Source organism: Corvus hawaiiensis, chromosome 2, assembly GCF_020740725.1.
Source record: "Corvus hawaiiensis isolate bCorHaw1 chromosome 2, bCorHaw1.pri.cur, whole genome shotgun sequence".
Lineage (NCBI taxonomy): Eukaryota > Metazoa > Chordata > Aves > Passeriformes > Corvidae > Corvus > Corvus hawaiiensis.
This window is the reverse complement of record NC_063214.1, coordinates 91351288-91367003: the sequence shown is the minus strand read 5'-3', so window position 1 is coordinate 91367003 and position 15716 is coordinate 91351288. Positions and strand designations below refer to the sequence as shown.

General features: G+C 41.2%; 1 protein-coding gene across 2 annotated transcripts in view; it reads right to left on the bottom strand.

The window, feature by feature from the left end:
• Window positions 1-3313: 3313 nt before the first annotated feature.
• TMEM131 (transmembrane protein 131) overlaps window positions 3314-15716 on the bottom strand; it is a 93951-nt gene continuing 81548 nt past the window's right edge. Inside the window, exons 32-41 of one of the 2 annotated variants that reach the window (XM_048325157.1) lie at window positions 14222-14397; window positions 12887-13014; window positions 11440-11564; window positions 11134-11292; window positions 10286-10460; window positions 9846-9967; window positions 9642-9738; window positions 8427-8524; window positions 7048-7211; window positions 3314-3699 (exon numbers count right to left, since the gene is read on the bottom strand). In XM_048325157.1, coding sequence (XP_048181114.1) covers window positions 3403-3699; window positions 7048-7211; window positions 8427-8524; window positions 9642-9738; window positions 9846-9967; window positions 10286-10460; window positions 11134-11292; window positions 11440-11564; window positions 12887-13014; window positions 14222-14397 — 1541 coding nt within the window. In that variant the 3' untranslated portion in view covers window positions 3314-3402. The other variant, XM_048325168.1, reaches the window with a different exon arrangement.

Genomic DNA, 15716 nt, shown 5'->3' with positions numbered 1-15716 from the left:
TCTCATTCAGTCAGGCACAGCTCATCATCAGCTGAAGTGCAGAGCACAACTTCTGTACAATTTCACTGCGGTGCTCCAGTGTTGGCAGTCTGCTGTTCACTCACATTCTCATCCTACATTGCCCTGGAGCTTCCCCCAGTTCCGTGTTTCTCTCACAGGGCAGTGGCCCAGCCACATCCTGCACTGCTGCTGACAGAGCTGGGCCCAGAGTGTCTCTATCTGTTAAATAAACACTCACTGTCCCTTGACTGGAATTGCAGATCCTGTTCTGATACAGCCTTACACTTTAATGAAGTGTCCAGTACCTCTCAAGAGCTTTTGGAAATAGAGCTCATGATAATTAAACTGATTTCACATGTTAGGGCCATACTTCCCACCTCAGGCTTCCTGATTTTAGTAACAGGCCAGAACTGCCCTTTAGGAGCACTGAACTAATTACCAAAATTAACAGTAATTGTTTCTCTTGTTTCTTTTCCTTGCTGGGAACTTTGCACTCCCATTAGTTTCCAGGTCTGGAAGAGCAGAGGTGACTCATGGCAGATTGGCCCTGATTCTGCTCCGAAGAAATGTTTCAAATGATCCAAAGCTGTGAGCTCCATGGTTTCTAGGACAGCCTGTCTTCTGAGGACTTAAAGATATTTTTCCTCTGGTCTTTTTACTTCAGACAGAACTTCCCTCATGTCTGAGCTTCAGTCTCGTTCATGCTGCTTTTGCAGTCACCTTGCTGCTGAGCTTTTGACCCTGCATCTCCCCATGCTCAGGTTGTCCTCCCAGCACGCTGCAATGTTTTCAACCCCATCTAGATTTTCATCCAAGACTGCATGTGCTTTGTCAAAATTTCATTCCCTTTTATTTTTACCTCATCATAAGATCACAAGAGGTCTGTCCTCTCCATTACTCTGTGATTGTGGATGCTTCTGTCATATTACCACCTCACCTGCTGCTTAAGAGTCTTCAACGCATGTCAAGAGTAACTATACCATAGAAGCTGGCAAGTAAGGACCTCAGCAGGAGGCAGCAAAAGCTGCCTTGTACTTGTACTTACCATACACGGAGGTTTCTTTAGTTATACCAGACTTTTGCCTAGATTTTATTTCACCCAAATTCTTGTCCATTGCAATTATGACTCTCTTTAAGGCAGCTCTTTTGCCTTCTTTAAGTCGGCAAAACAAAGTGAAGGTGCTCTCCAAAATTACATTGGAGAAACAAGATAGGACTCTCAGGGAGTGTTTAGGCCTTGGATATTTCCCTTGGGAGAAAGACATGATTTTTCCCCTCTTAGAAAACTGAAAACTGTGTGTCAAAAATCTCCACAGTTCAGGTCATTTCACTGGAACTTATGTTTAACTGGTGCTCAAGAGGAAGCTCTTCCAAAACAAGAACTAAGAGTATTTTAACAGTGGCCAAGGTTATTTGCATTATCACAAGGGAATGGCTCACAATTTTGGGGGGAAGGGGAGGGGACAGAGAAAGGCATCTAAATTACTTGTGTTTTGCCTTGTCTTGTTCAAAAGGAAATGTTATTAAACCAGATTTTTTTATTCCTGTCCTCACTGATTAAACCACTGCAGACTATTAGCATCTCAGAATTAATTTCTGCTTCTATCCTCCATGGAATCAATTCCAATGTAAACACCTGCTGGGTAAAAGAGGTGGCATATGACCTTAAGCAGCTCCTTTCACCTTGAAGTTACTGCTAGTTATCTTCCCAAGCACCATTTGCAGAGAAGCAGGCCCTGGCACGTCAGGAGCTTAATTGCTTATTCTTTATTTCCATGCAGTAAGAGACTTGTTTGCTCAGTTTCTCAGAAGGAAATTGCATACAAATCCAAGTTGAACATTTCATGACCTTGCATGGCTCTAAAAGTACTCAAATTTTAAGAACAAAGGAGTTCCAGCAGGTTCCTATTTGAGAGATCTGTATCTTTGAGCTTCTGCTGGTGGCACCAGGAAGGCAGCAGCCTCGCACTTGGAGAGTTTGTTCACATAATGCAAGCTGGAAAGGGGCTCACTTGGTTAAATAAATGGGACACTCATATTTTGTTGCATACAAAACCTTCATGCTAGAAGGAATATTAACTAAAATATACAGTTCTTACTCTTTTACAGAATGGATTCTGATAAACATCTGCTGCTGTAAATTTGTAGCAGTGCCACTGAGTCATAAGTAAATTTACAGTGCTAGTGTCTGTTAATGCTTTCTGGCAATGGAAGGGTTCATCTCTACTTGGCTTCAGCTCAGAGGCATATATGTAGTCAGTGGGGCTTGCCTTACTGTTAATGAATGGAAACAGGCACCTTCAAGGGACATATAAATAGTATCTAAGAACAGTAACATTCTTGTTCAGACCCATGCAAGAACAGTGTTACAAAGGTATGGGCGTAGCATAAACAGCAGCTGCTCTTATGCCTGATACCTGGAAACTCAAGAATGTAGTTACTTCTCCAGCTTTTTGCTATCCAGTGAATTTTCAAGTGGGTGGCACTGCATAACCCTGAGAACAGTTTCTATTCTCTGCTGCAATACAAACCCACGCTGTTGAGAAGCCAGGTTTCATCTGCAGTGAAGTTTCTGGTAACACAGGCTCTGTGTGCAGTAGATTTTGGCCCAAAGGTTGTGCCAAGTGGAGTCATGCATACACAAGTTCAGAAAATAATAAAATAAGGGGAACAGAACTACAGAAGACAAATCTTGAAAAAAGCGTATTTATTTTAAAGTACAACCCAAAGTTGTATCTGTAAGAAATGCACATGGTATCTTGTTTCTTGCACAAGTCTTGGCTGTGTGCATTTCAGTTCAACTTAAAAATGCATTCAGGTTTACAAATGTACAAACAGCACAAAGTGTATTACAGTCTCAACAGAATGCTCTTACATTCAGCCACTTTGCTCTTAAGGTTTTGTGTTGGTTTTCTTGGTATTTTTTGTTGATTTTTTTCCTTTTTTACATTCTTACAACCTGTGTTAACAAAGACAGCCTTATTTTAAAAAAATACTCTGCATTTTAGCACAAAGTGCCTTTTGATTTTAAATTAGAACTTGGAGGATAACACTGGAAAAAATTTAAAAACCCAAACTTTTCATGAAAGTATTGCATGCCAGGACCATTTTAGAGTTCAAATTGTTTCCTAAATAAAGATGGTAAAATATGAAACCAGTGAAACTGTTCATATTTACAGGCTTCAGCTGTAGTTGGGATTTGTGACCACATCCAGACATTTCCAAGCTTATCTGCAATCTCACACTACCATACTGCAGGACAGACTTCAAAAAGGAGCGAGTGATGAAAGCATGACCGACATGGGGAGTGGGGCAGGGGGAAGCAATGGCCTGAAAATGACGTTTCAAAAATTTGCATTCAGAATTGTATCATGACCTGGGTAAGAGTTCTTTCTTTTTGCTTTAGTTTTCGTGAGGATAGTGTGAATTTGACCAAGGATCTGAACTTCTTCTTCCAATCGTTGGGCTCCAAATTCTCCAAGGATTGTAGGTCTGTCCCATGTCTTCAGCAGGATTGGCAACGGTGGCAGCAGCGGGTGGCGGTGGAGCAGCGGCGGAGTTTTCACTACCCATGAGATCGATGCCTGACAAGGCGTTTGTTGGAGTGGTGAAGGGAAGGCCACTGTTGAGATTACTTGACCAAATGGAACTGCTGAATGGAGTGGTGGACCACAGGCCACTGGGGTTGCCCAGGATCGACTGCAGTAAAGACAGAACAAGGTAAGTGGCAGTTTGGTAGCCTCAGTTTTCACCTTGTTTACAGCCCCCCAAAAAGAAAATTGTCTGAGCAGCAGCAACAAGAAGCCTGCTCTGGAACCCCTTTCATCCTCACTGCAACATGGAGCTCTGAGCTCCCTTTACAAGAGCTTGCCCAGAGGAACCACGCTGCTCCTGCAGCCAAACACTCCGGGAGCTGCACGGGCTGCAGAGTGCAGTCCATTACAGGCTTTCAAGCTGTTTTCATTTGAGCTGAGACATCCCCACACCACTGCTAAATTAAGCACTATGAGTATTCAACACACAAGGGCCAGAACATTTAAGCTTAAACAAACCAGTTAGAATGAGGCAGATAAACATGGTTTAAGTATCAAAAAACCAACAAAATTCAAGATGCAATGGAAGGGAACAGCAAAGTTGTTTTTTGATCTTTTTGGCTGTTTGCAAATTTATCTCCCTGTAGTCAGACCTGTCTGTTTTGGATGAATCTACCTGTGTTCAGTCCCACTGTACCTAACCCATATTCCCAGTATATACTTTTTCCCCATCCAAATTTTCTCCAGATGAAGGGAGAGGGGATAGGAGAATTGGCCACTTATCATTGAATTCCAGAAAGTCTGTCCTTGACACTTGGAAATCTCTGACAAATGGTCATGGTGCCGATGCAGGTGAGTTCCAGCACATCACAAATGCATCTGGGATATATAGGACAGGTACAGCAAGCCTAGAGAACACATGCAGGAACACAAGGCCCAGGTTCTGTCAACTGTATTTTACTAAAGGCCAAACAGTAGCAAACAGCAAGCAGAGGAACCTGACCTGTGGTGTGGTGGAAAGTGATACCCGGAAGCAGCCAAAGATGGAGATGAGAAAGGTTAGCATAACTTTCTGCTAATATTAGCACAGAACCTGCTACATGTGGGCTTATGGCACTACATACCCCAGTGTCAACAGATTTAATGTACATATCCTGTAAATTCAATCTGCAAATATATTGGAAACTTGATACACCCAAAAGGCAGTGGACTTGTTGAGTAAGTGCTGTAAGGTACAAACATCCTTATGTTTGGATTTAGTGGCTGGAGATAGGGCACCCCTTTCCCACGATCTCTGCCCTTAGATAACACACACTAAAGGTTAACCAGTATCAGGGTACCCTGCATCTGAAGATTTAAATAAAAATCCCTTTAGGAAAGAAAACAAGGTAGAATCTGAGAATTTCTTCCTTTCAGGTTTTTATTCTCTGCTCTGGAATGAAGAAGATAGGCTCAAGTCTAATCATACCCAAAACTGGCTAGATGCTAACACACCACAGAATTTGCTACCAAGGGCTTGACAGGAGTTTTGAGCATTACTTGGAGGTTAAGCAGGCCAACATCATCAGGACCCTCCAATGTCACTGAGAAGCTGAGCCAGACCAGGGTCACAGTTATTACTGTTACAAAAATAAATGTTATGTTTAAGCTATACAAGCATTAGACTACTAAGCAGGAAACACTCACTCTGCTGCTCGGGCACCAGCCCTAACACACTAAAAGTCCACCCTATTTCCTGCTGCAGGCAAGAGCCAGGAACTATTTGTTCCTACTTGTCCCGAAAGTGTTTGGGAGGTCCTGATAGAAAGGCACTTGCTCATATATCAGAAGCAACCAGGAAAGGAGCAGCAGAGAAGCACCTGCTATGCCCTTTCAAAGCTAGTGGAAGGAGGTACAAAGTGGCTGGCAGGCAGAACTACACACAGAGAAATAGAGGAACAGGGAGTAGGGGAATGTGGTCAGAAAGAAACTTGGGGAGAAGTGCTAGCAAGGCAGCAAGGCTGAGGGGAGATGGGATCCAGAAAGCAAATGCCACTTAGCACAGAAGCAGAGTTGTGCATAAAAGGAGAAAGCAAGAGGAATAAGGAAGGAGAACAATCAAAATCAACTCTCCAGAAACCTTCCTAGAAAAAAAGGGTAACACAGAAGCCACTGCCTAAGTGCTGTTTGCAACAATGGCTTTGGCTCTTGTCCCAGAAGAGAGGAAAGGGCAGGGCCCTGGCCTGGTACCTGCTCTCTTATCAGGCACCTAGAGCAAGGAGGCTCAGTAACAGGAAAAGCCAAGCTTTCCTGTTCCGGCTTGACATAAGCACTTGAAAATATCACTGTCATTTATAACAGCTTTGAATATTTCAGTCAGTTTGCTGCTTGCTTCTTGTTTATTAAGTGATCTTCTCCTTGAGTTAGCTCCTAAAATGTCTCCTCCCAAATCAAAGTACTTAAATGGAGTAGCTGACACTTCATCTATACCATTTGTCTGGCTTCCATCTTGATGCTTCTTGAAGCACACTGCTAAATTTTTCAGAAGCAGCTGGGAAATAGGAGCTAGAGAGCTTGTTCTGGTTGTCCTCAAGCCCTCCCTCTTTCAAATGCTGAGAAACCTGCCCTCCATGTGACCAAAATCCAAACATCTTTCCTTACATGGTTTCAGTGAGGTTCCAGCTCTGGTTGTAGCCACATGACAAGCCACATGATCAGCAAGCCTGTGTCTATAAGAAGCTGTATGACATTCTCTGGCTTCCCCTGTCCCTACCTTCCCCCACTCCATCTGAACTGCTCCCAGGTGAAGTAAACACTGCCTCTTACTCACTACAAAAACATTTTCAGAAGTCAACATGAAGAAGGATTTCAGCTGGCAGTGAAGACAGCTGTTGCAGCGTAAGTTTTAGTCTGACACAAGGATGACAGTGCAGCACTACAGTCTGTAAAGTTGGGGGTTTTCTTCTTCTTCTTTTGCTATACTCAAAACCTTCATCGAAATTAGCAGTCAATTTAAAGACTTCACCTTATATTCAGTCCTTTAGTGTTTCTGAATACTGAAAAGAATATATTTAAGGTCTTTTAATAGCTTTTTTGGGACCTTTTTAAATTTACAAACAGGTGCAATACTGGATTCAGAAAGCAGAATCAAAGTGTGGAAGTTACCATATTGGCTATTTTGCAACTGCCTATCAAACTGGAAGTGACATATGCAGTGTCCAGCTAAGGCACAGGAGCAAACCTGAAGGATGTGGGAGCAGATCACACTTTTCTAAGTGCTGCAAGGTGCTCTTGTGAGAAATATTTTTATGGGAAACAGTGTACATGGATTCATCATCCGCAAGTGAGGGACTAATAACTCTTTGTCCAACAGCCATGTCAACTTAACTACACCAAGATGAATATGTGTAAATTCCCTCTTCCTTTATTCTTCAGTTGATGTCTTTTCACCCTCAATTCTTCTGAATTAAATTAGACGGCACATACAGAACAGGTTGGTAACAGTAATAAACCACTATTTGGACTGAATACTTACTGCAGTTGTATGAGTTGGGGAACTCGAGCTTGTTGGCCAGGAGGGTACAGAATCTGTAGCTGAAGGATCCCAGATGGATGATGGAACATTATTGAATTCATTCCAGTTTCTCTGAACATCCTGCCCATAAGCAGATCGAGCTAAACCAAGCTTGCTAAAAACCTCTAAAAATAAAATGAAATAAAACTGAGTACATTACTCTTCCTCTTTTTCCAAGAACAATACTTTTCACACTTATTCCTCATATTTTTCTAGCAGGTTCTGCTACAGGGAGATTAGAAGAGGTCACACAATACAGACCTCATCTCATGTGACCAGCCTCAGACAGGGCTACAAAGTTAGTCATGATTATAGTGGGGAAAGAGAGTTGGACATTTGCTGTGGGAAACTCAGTGCCAGCCTAAGCACAGCAATACTCAGAGTCCTGGCAGCTCTCCGTAACTGCAGCACTCACTTGCTTTGTAGCACTCCCTTCCCAGGTGACTCCTGGTAGGAGCCCCAGCCCCGACCCCATCTCTGCTATGAGAAGGAAAAGGGAGCACCAGCAGTTGTGGATCGCCCACTTCCCACACGGAATTGATCCCGGGTATTTTACTGGTGTCCCTCAGAGCCACGGGTGCAAAGTGTTGCTGAGTAAGAAAAAAGAACCCCACAGCAGCAGCTGCCACTGTTTGCATTTCCAGCAGACATCAAACTGTTGCAGTAGATAGCATTTTTTCAGCAGACACTGATGCCACATGCAGTTTGCTTTGCTTATCAGCCACCTCAAAACACACCCCACATGCCCAAGTATGGTACACAAATCTTCCTAAGTACACAGAGCATCCATGCCCTGCAATCCCAAGGCCTGCCCATCTCAATTTCATTTACGGAAGTTTACCCAAATATTTAAATACAGTAATTAACTGCTGGGTTTAGCATGCATCAGTTCATTCTGCAGCTATACAAATACTGCAGGAAAACACGAAAGGAAAGCAACACGAGGGTTGGGCCACTGCCTCACTTAACAGAGCCATGGTTTTAGGCAGGTGTTTATGCTCAGGAAACCACAGGCCTTGTGGCACATTTGTGGGACTGTAAAGTTTAGAGGGAGGAATGGAGAGGAAGAAGACTAAGAAAAATCCCCAAAATCAAGAATTTTTACTGAAACAGAGGAACTCCAAACCCAAGCATTCTCAGCCCACACATTATGTGAGATTCCACTGACTTTCTGTGGAGTGAAACAGAATATACCACCAAATTTTTAACACACTTTCCTACATAGTCTTCCCTTTTGGGAGTGAAGATGAAAACACTGTCTGTACTTAGACCAGTGGAATGAAGACACATTTCTCTACCTGTATTTGAATACAGAAAAATACTTGAACAGAAAAACTCACCTCCAGTTAAGTTAAAAGAGTGTCCAAATGCAGAGAAGGAGTTGAGAGGTGTGAAATCGGGACTGCTGGGATTGCTGATAGGACTCCACAAGCCCGAACTACATTTTATGGAGAAACAGGAAGGCAATACACAACTTATTAACACAGTACTCTTGACAGTATTAACTTACTAATCTATATACAAATGTATGTGTGCATGCATGTTTAACTATATCTTTTTATATATAGCTATATAAAAAGATATAGTTAAACATTTACTAAATATATATTTAATGGCAATCATGAGTTAGGAAATCAGTTTGGTTTTGTTTTAACAAAATATTTTGGTGAAATATCATTTGCCTGTGTATACACTCACCTTGGAGTAACACAGTAATACAGACACAATGCTCTTTAATCTGTAGAATGAGCATCAAATATGAGCATAGCTCTTTTGATCAGTTTTTCAGAAAACTCATGGAGTCCAAGCCATAGTACAGTTTTTTTTCTCAAGCAGATAAAATTTACAGTCACTTGGAAGCAATACAAATACACTCATGGACAAGCTTCTTAAAAGTAACAGATGAGTTAACTGGAACCAGTGTTAAACATCCACCAAAACAAACAAAAACTTCAACGCACAAACTTCACTCAGAAAGCAATTCCTTTGCATATGGAAACTTGAATTCAAGTCTCTTTCCTACTCCAGAAAGGTTACTGCTTTTTACAACTGAGACAGGGGCTCACTGCCAAAATATCAGAAGGGATATGCCTTGGGGAATGTGACTGAGTGCAGCCCTATCCTGCTCCTACTGAAAACACAAAGCCCACTGACAGTTCTGGTCTCGGTGTTAAAATGGGGAGTGGAAAGTATTGCTGTACAGAAAGGAACTCTGCCTGTGAACCTTCAAGTGACCTTGGTACACACTCCTCCTCAGTACTGAGAGAGCCAAGCTGATTCCTCATTGTTTGGATGCCCAGGAACACAAGATGGTTGAGTTACTTGGAATGAGGAGGAGAAAGTTCCCATCACATCCAGAACATCCTCTCTACTTTTGAGTCACTTGCAACTTCTAAACTTTTCTGCAAGGTGAGAGATGCTGTGCCTAGACTTTAAAAAATAGTTGCAAAAAAAACTAAGCAGAATGAATTCTGTCACTCCCTTCAAAATGCCATTAATAGCTCAATCTTCTTTTCTAGGGGTCCAAGTATTTGCCTAGAGAATATAAAAATTACCTGTCAGAGCCATCACTGTCAACAACTGTGTGGGAAATGCTGATATTGCTGGAAACATCAGTCTTGCTTGGAGAAACCTTTGGTAAACCACTGCCACCTGCAAGAATACGAATGCAAAAAAAGGAGTAAAATAAACCCCAGCAAAATAACAGACTATTCAGGAAATATTTAGAATTATTAAGAACTCCAAACTGGTTCTAGTACCTGGACTTTTGTCATAACCCGCAGCTACAGCAGCAAAAGTGGGGTTTCCATTCCTGCCTGGAAGAGAAGCTGCCTTTGCCAGTTTATGTTTGGTACCATTGGGCTGCTTGCTTTTTGTTTCACTAAAAAGAGAAACAAACAAAAAATAGAGAGAAAAAAGAGTAAGGTTTTGGACTTCAGCAGTTTGATTAAAAACCCAGCAATTAAAGCTAGCATTCAAGAAAATGTTTATAACAGCTCAACAGTTCATGTCATTGCACATTTTTCTGATCTACCAAGCTGTACAGCAAGGCAAAATATGCACAGTGGTGTATCTGCAGAAAAGCAGTTTCCATGGGAAGAGGAAATGGGTCTGAGAATAGGGAGATGCCCTCTGTTAAGCACAGTTCCACAAGTGCTTGGTGCCTGGGAAATCAGTAGGAGGTAGGATCTGGACTCACTTGCTGCAGCTGCTGTTCACAATGCTGCTGTAAGTGCCTCCTCGTGGCCCAAAAGCAAAGGATGTGGGAGGAGGAGGGGGAGATGGAGAGGCGGGTGTTGGAGAGGGCTGGCGCTGCTTCAGGAAAGCGTCTGCATTCAGGGTTTGCAGAGAGAGCTTATAGAGGTTGTCTGTAGCTATAAAGAGAAACACAGAACATCTTCCTGTAGTATTTACATTACAGCAAAGGCTTCTCAAACTTCTGCTATCCCTTCTGTTCAAATGGAGGAATTCTGAAAGGCTGTTTGCTCCCAGTGATGGAAGCAGCAGCTCCTTCTCTATGTTCACCTGTGGTTATTCAGGTTTACTGTTTATTTTCAGAGAGACTATTTTGCAACACAACCAACCAGGAGGAAGATGAGTTGTTTCCCACACAAGGGATTTACAATGCAACCAAAAAGATTCTAACAGTGTCCCAAGCTAACCACTGCATTAAGGTGTTTTCAGTGTTCCCTCTCAAGGACAAATAATCTCATTAGTTCCAAATTTGGCTGGAGCAGACCTGATGGGCAAAACCCCATCTACTGTAGAAAATACATATTTTTTGAGCAGTAATTCTCATTTTCTCAATTTCCCCAGCAGCTTCTGAATCCTGTTCATCACTGGAGAGCTGCAGAGTGACCCATGTTCTGCCCACACCATTTTCAAACCTCCCAAATCATACCAGATGCTATCAATATGGGGGCCTACAGCAGAAAAACTGAGTTCAGCTATGCAGTGAAAAGACAGGAAGATCTATAAACAGATCAAGCCTATCTACAGATATTAATTGCAGAACACTCATTCTGCCATTGTCTAGTGATTACTTACAGCTGCCAGCTTTGTGGAGAGGCACAGAGTCCCACTCTGGTGGTGGAGAATCCTTTTCCCCTTCTGAGCTGCTGGTGTTTCCTAACTCCTGTCCAGAACCACTGGGGAGAAATTTTGCTAATACTGATGGTCTGTTCTCCATTAACTTACTGCTTGGACCTATTAAAACAAAACAAAAACCAAGCGTGTGGATAATAAACTGATTAGCTTTCTTCTCATACCAGACTTAGAATTAAGCACTCAAGAGGGGTTACAGACAATGATATAAAATCATTGAGGCATTTACAAAAAACACCTTCAGACTACCTCTCGTTTTGGGGAGGTTTCTTGATTTAGAGCCACTTGACAAAAGGTGTGGTGTAGAGATCTTGGATGGAAAGGTTTTGCGCTGCTTGTTTTCCAGTGGGGGAGTATAAGACAATTCCAAGGGACTGAAAGAAAAAAGAATTATTTTATTTTAAAGCATTGAAGTACTGAAAAGCACTTTTTAAAAAGAAAAAAAAATATATACAGGCCATACTGTCTCACAAAATATTGGTCTCCTTTGGCTTTCTTATGAATAATCAGAGTTTTGTATTTCTTCTATATGCAACTCCACCCTTCATAGCCCTGGCTCATTTTCTACCCACACTGCTCCCCACATGTATTAGGCTCACTCACATTCCAGCAGCAGATCTCACCCGGGAGCTCCAGGATCGCAAAACCCATTTGATTATACAGAGACAACAAGAAATGGCAACTGCCCTTTTTCTACTCTGTTAGATCCCATGCTCCTAATATTCTATTGCCCTAAATGTACAGGATTGTTTCTTAACCAATAACATAAAACTGCTCAAATGCACGACCAAATTCAATTGGCTGTATATTGCTCTTTTTCTCCAGGTATTTGATTCTGTCTCTCAAACATTTTAGGGAGGAACAGTTTTCTCCGTTTCTTGCAGAATTCCAAGCCAGCTTTCATTGTGGACTTTGAAAACTGTCATATGTAATAAACACATGAGTTGTAAGATAAAGCAAAGTACACAACTGTAAGAATAAATAAGGAGGAGACTTTGCCAGGCAATGTTTTCAGAAATACTTTGAAGAAAACTGATTTCTTCTAACTACAAACTCAGACTACTATTAATTACAACAAGAAAAACACAGCTGATATACCATACCTCTGTTTGGTAAAGTTTACTTTTGTGGCACTTGGACACCAATCTGATTTCATAATACTATTTTGGAATGAACTAGCTATAATAAGATTAAGATTCTTCATGTTTCCTCTTATTTCTACTCTGCAATCAACCACATGCCAGTAAGGAACAGGGACTGGCAGTGGCCGCATCCTCCTTTAATAATGTATCCAAAACTGACCTTACTCTATGATGAAAAAGGAAACCATGGCTGCAGTTTCACCAAGGGCAGCTGAAGGCACTCACATTAACGTGGGCTCAGTGTGCTGCCCCTAGAAACATTAACCCCACTTTTTGTATGCAGTACCTGTTATAAAAACCTTAACATTGCTTTGCCTGATTTTCATTGCTGGATTTAGCTCTCACTTACGTGCTGTATTTCCATTAAGTAATTTATTATTTGCAAGCTTCAGATATTCCTCCCTGATATCAGGAAGGAAGACGAAGCTACTTAAAGGTACCTGTTGGCATGTGCCAAACTAGCAGCCACAACAGTCAAATACAGTTATTCTTATCAATCCATCTTCCCTTTAAACATGATACTTTCCCTACTAAAAAGCCTTCATTATGCTTACCTGGTTTTCACATCTACAGGGATTTCTTTCTTGATACTTGTAAGCACTTTTTTGGTTTTCTGTTTTACTGGGACTGTTTCATTTTCAGGTTTTTCTGCTACAACTTTTCCCTTTTGTTTCTCAGGTTCCTGTAAAAGACATAATGACATGTTAATAATCATGAAAAGCAAGCTGCCCTCTTGCATCAGAACACGCATAACAAAGAAGGTTAAGAAAAGAATGCTGTTGGAAAACGTGCATTTTTTGCAGTACTGAAGGTCTCTTTTTATGACTTAGAGTTTACCCATAAAATATGGTTTGTATTTTTTCTATTTTGAGAAGCAGAAATCAAAATAGCAAATTAATGAGCTTCGAGCAGATCTGATGTTTGCAAATACACAGCTCCCCTGGCCACAGCCTCTGAGTCTACTGAGTAAGATGCTAGCTCTGTACTGAGACCTTTACTGCATCTGCTGCATGCAGTCCAGGCCACCTAAAATAGACTCTTCAACAAAGCAAATAATATGAGCAACTTCACCATTCAATTTATTATTTTCTTTAACCACACTTCTAAGACTTTCTAAATACAAGTATATCCTCAAATAGCTACCCTGAAAAAATCAACAGTAATTTTCAAGTGACAACTTACTAAACTATAACCTTTAAAATATATCACACGGATTTCCTTTTTTTTCCCCCACAGCTATAATCCCTGTCTTTTACAAAGTTCAAATTTAAGACACCAAAATTTAGGCTTGGTTTTCTTCCCTTTGCCATTACCTCTGCTTTGTTTAGTCAGAGTTTGCTTTAGGACAAAATATTTATGGCAATCCAACCACTACAGAAATTGTAGACTTTAGTTTATTACCTTGGATCACGTGAGCTAAGTAAGTTAAATAAAGGTAGGGGTATTGTATAAGGTAATTAAGTTACCTATGTGCTGACAAGTTAGCACCATTGATCTGAGCCTTTGTAATTGACAAAAGGCATGGATTTAGCATGAACCTCAATTATTGAATGAAATTAGTGTCCACACTTTGGTGTTTTATTCTGCAAATAGAACAGGCCAGGAGACAATTACCACGATGCTGCTGATAGCTGCTGGCTTATTCAAGCCACAGTCACCTGGGAATTTTTAGTCCTGAGACTACAGGACTCAAGCATGTTCACACTCAGAGGTGCAGATTTGATACAGAGTGAAGGCAAGAATCGGGAAAAGTGATTTTTAATTAACATTCTTCCTTTGTTAGGTATTATATGAAAGCTGAGGATGGTGTGGGGGAAAGAGACTGTGTTCCTACTCCAACAGGTGACACATGGCTACACAAGGGCCTCCTTTTTTCACCAGTGCCATACCTCTTTGAGAAGTGGTTCTGTATCTGGGTTGGAGGTTTCTGTTGTGGTTGAAGAACTGTCATCATCTGCCAAGGAATCCTTCAGCTCATCCTCCTGCTGCTTTCCTTTCCCTCTTCTGTCCTTTTCTTCCCGCTTCTTCTGTGGCTTAGCCTTGCGCTGAATTGTTTTCCCTTTTCCTAGAAAGATAAAGGTGCTTCAGATTCTCAGCAGCAGTACTCTGAGATGGGCTAGTTCCCTTCATTTTGGAGGCCATCCCATGTGATTAAGCCTCTGAAGTTTGTTGCCTGTTATGACACACCAACCTCTTTTACCCCTTTGCACCAAATGTGAGCAAAAGAAGAACCTTGAACTCCACTATCACATTTACACTCCTGAGCCGTGTCCCCATTGCCTGTGGATGTGGGCACCTGGTTGCCTATAAGTCCTCTCTGCTCTGTTCCTGGCATTCCTTTTAAACACCATAGAATCCAATTTGACAGTTTAACCACGTAACATTAAGCATAAACTTCTGAGGATGGCCATGTTCTTCATGGCAAACAAATGAAGAACAGAAATGATCAGCACACTTGTCAGTTGAAAAAAAATCCAACAAAACACAAACTTGAAATAAGGTTAGTGTGGATGAGAAAAACCACTAACAGTATTTGTCTAGCAAAGAGGTAAAAAACCCAAACTACCAATGCCTGAAAATCTCACACCAATTATACTTTCTCCTCCTGACGTATTTTATTCCTACAGCGTGTACTGTTCTCAACACAGAGCAACTGTGTACGTGTGTGTGTGGAGTCTTCATGAGCATCGCCTGCTGCTACGCTCTCACAGGATATGAGCTTTCACAACATTCTCATGTCTTACTAGCTGTAGTATGTGCCTTTACTCATAGGATCTTTCTTAAGATACTACTCTTCAGAATAAGCACTCTCATTTATGAGCCACACAGTGCCTGCATACAACCTCCTCAATGGATTTAACTGTTCTCTCAAATAAAGACTCAAGTAACCTGTGCTGTTGCTGTACTCAAGTAACTGGATTCTGCCTCTTCTGGAATATGTAATAGATTGAGCTGGAATTGAGACTGGAAGCACCATGACAGCTGTTATACTTTATATGGCAAAATGGTAAAGTTTGTACCAAACCAGAAACTTGCCTTCAGTATTTTAGCCAATACCAGATACATATCAGTGCCTTCAAACTTTGTTTTTTAAGACATAAGTATCAGTGTTTTCAGTACCTAGAACAACAAAAATATTGGAGATAAAAATATTCTTTTTAGCGTGAATGCAAATAGATATGTAAATACAAGTAAATCTTCCTATAAAAATTTTTTCAAGGTTGGCTTCCAGCATATTGAGGGCATTTTGGCTGTGCCTCAGAAGGCCTCATTCCAAAATTTGCTTAAAATGTAATCTACACTCAGGATTGCTAAACAGCTCAATGTTCATAATTAGAAAATCTATATAAAATGTTATCATGACATTAAAATGTAACATAAAGC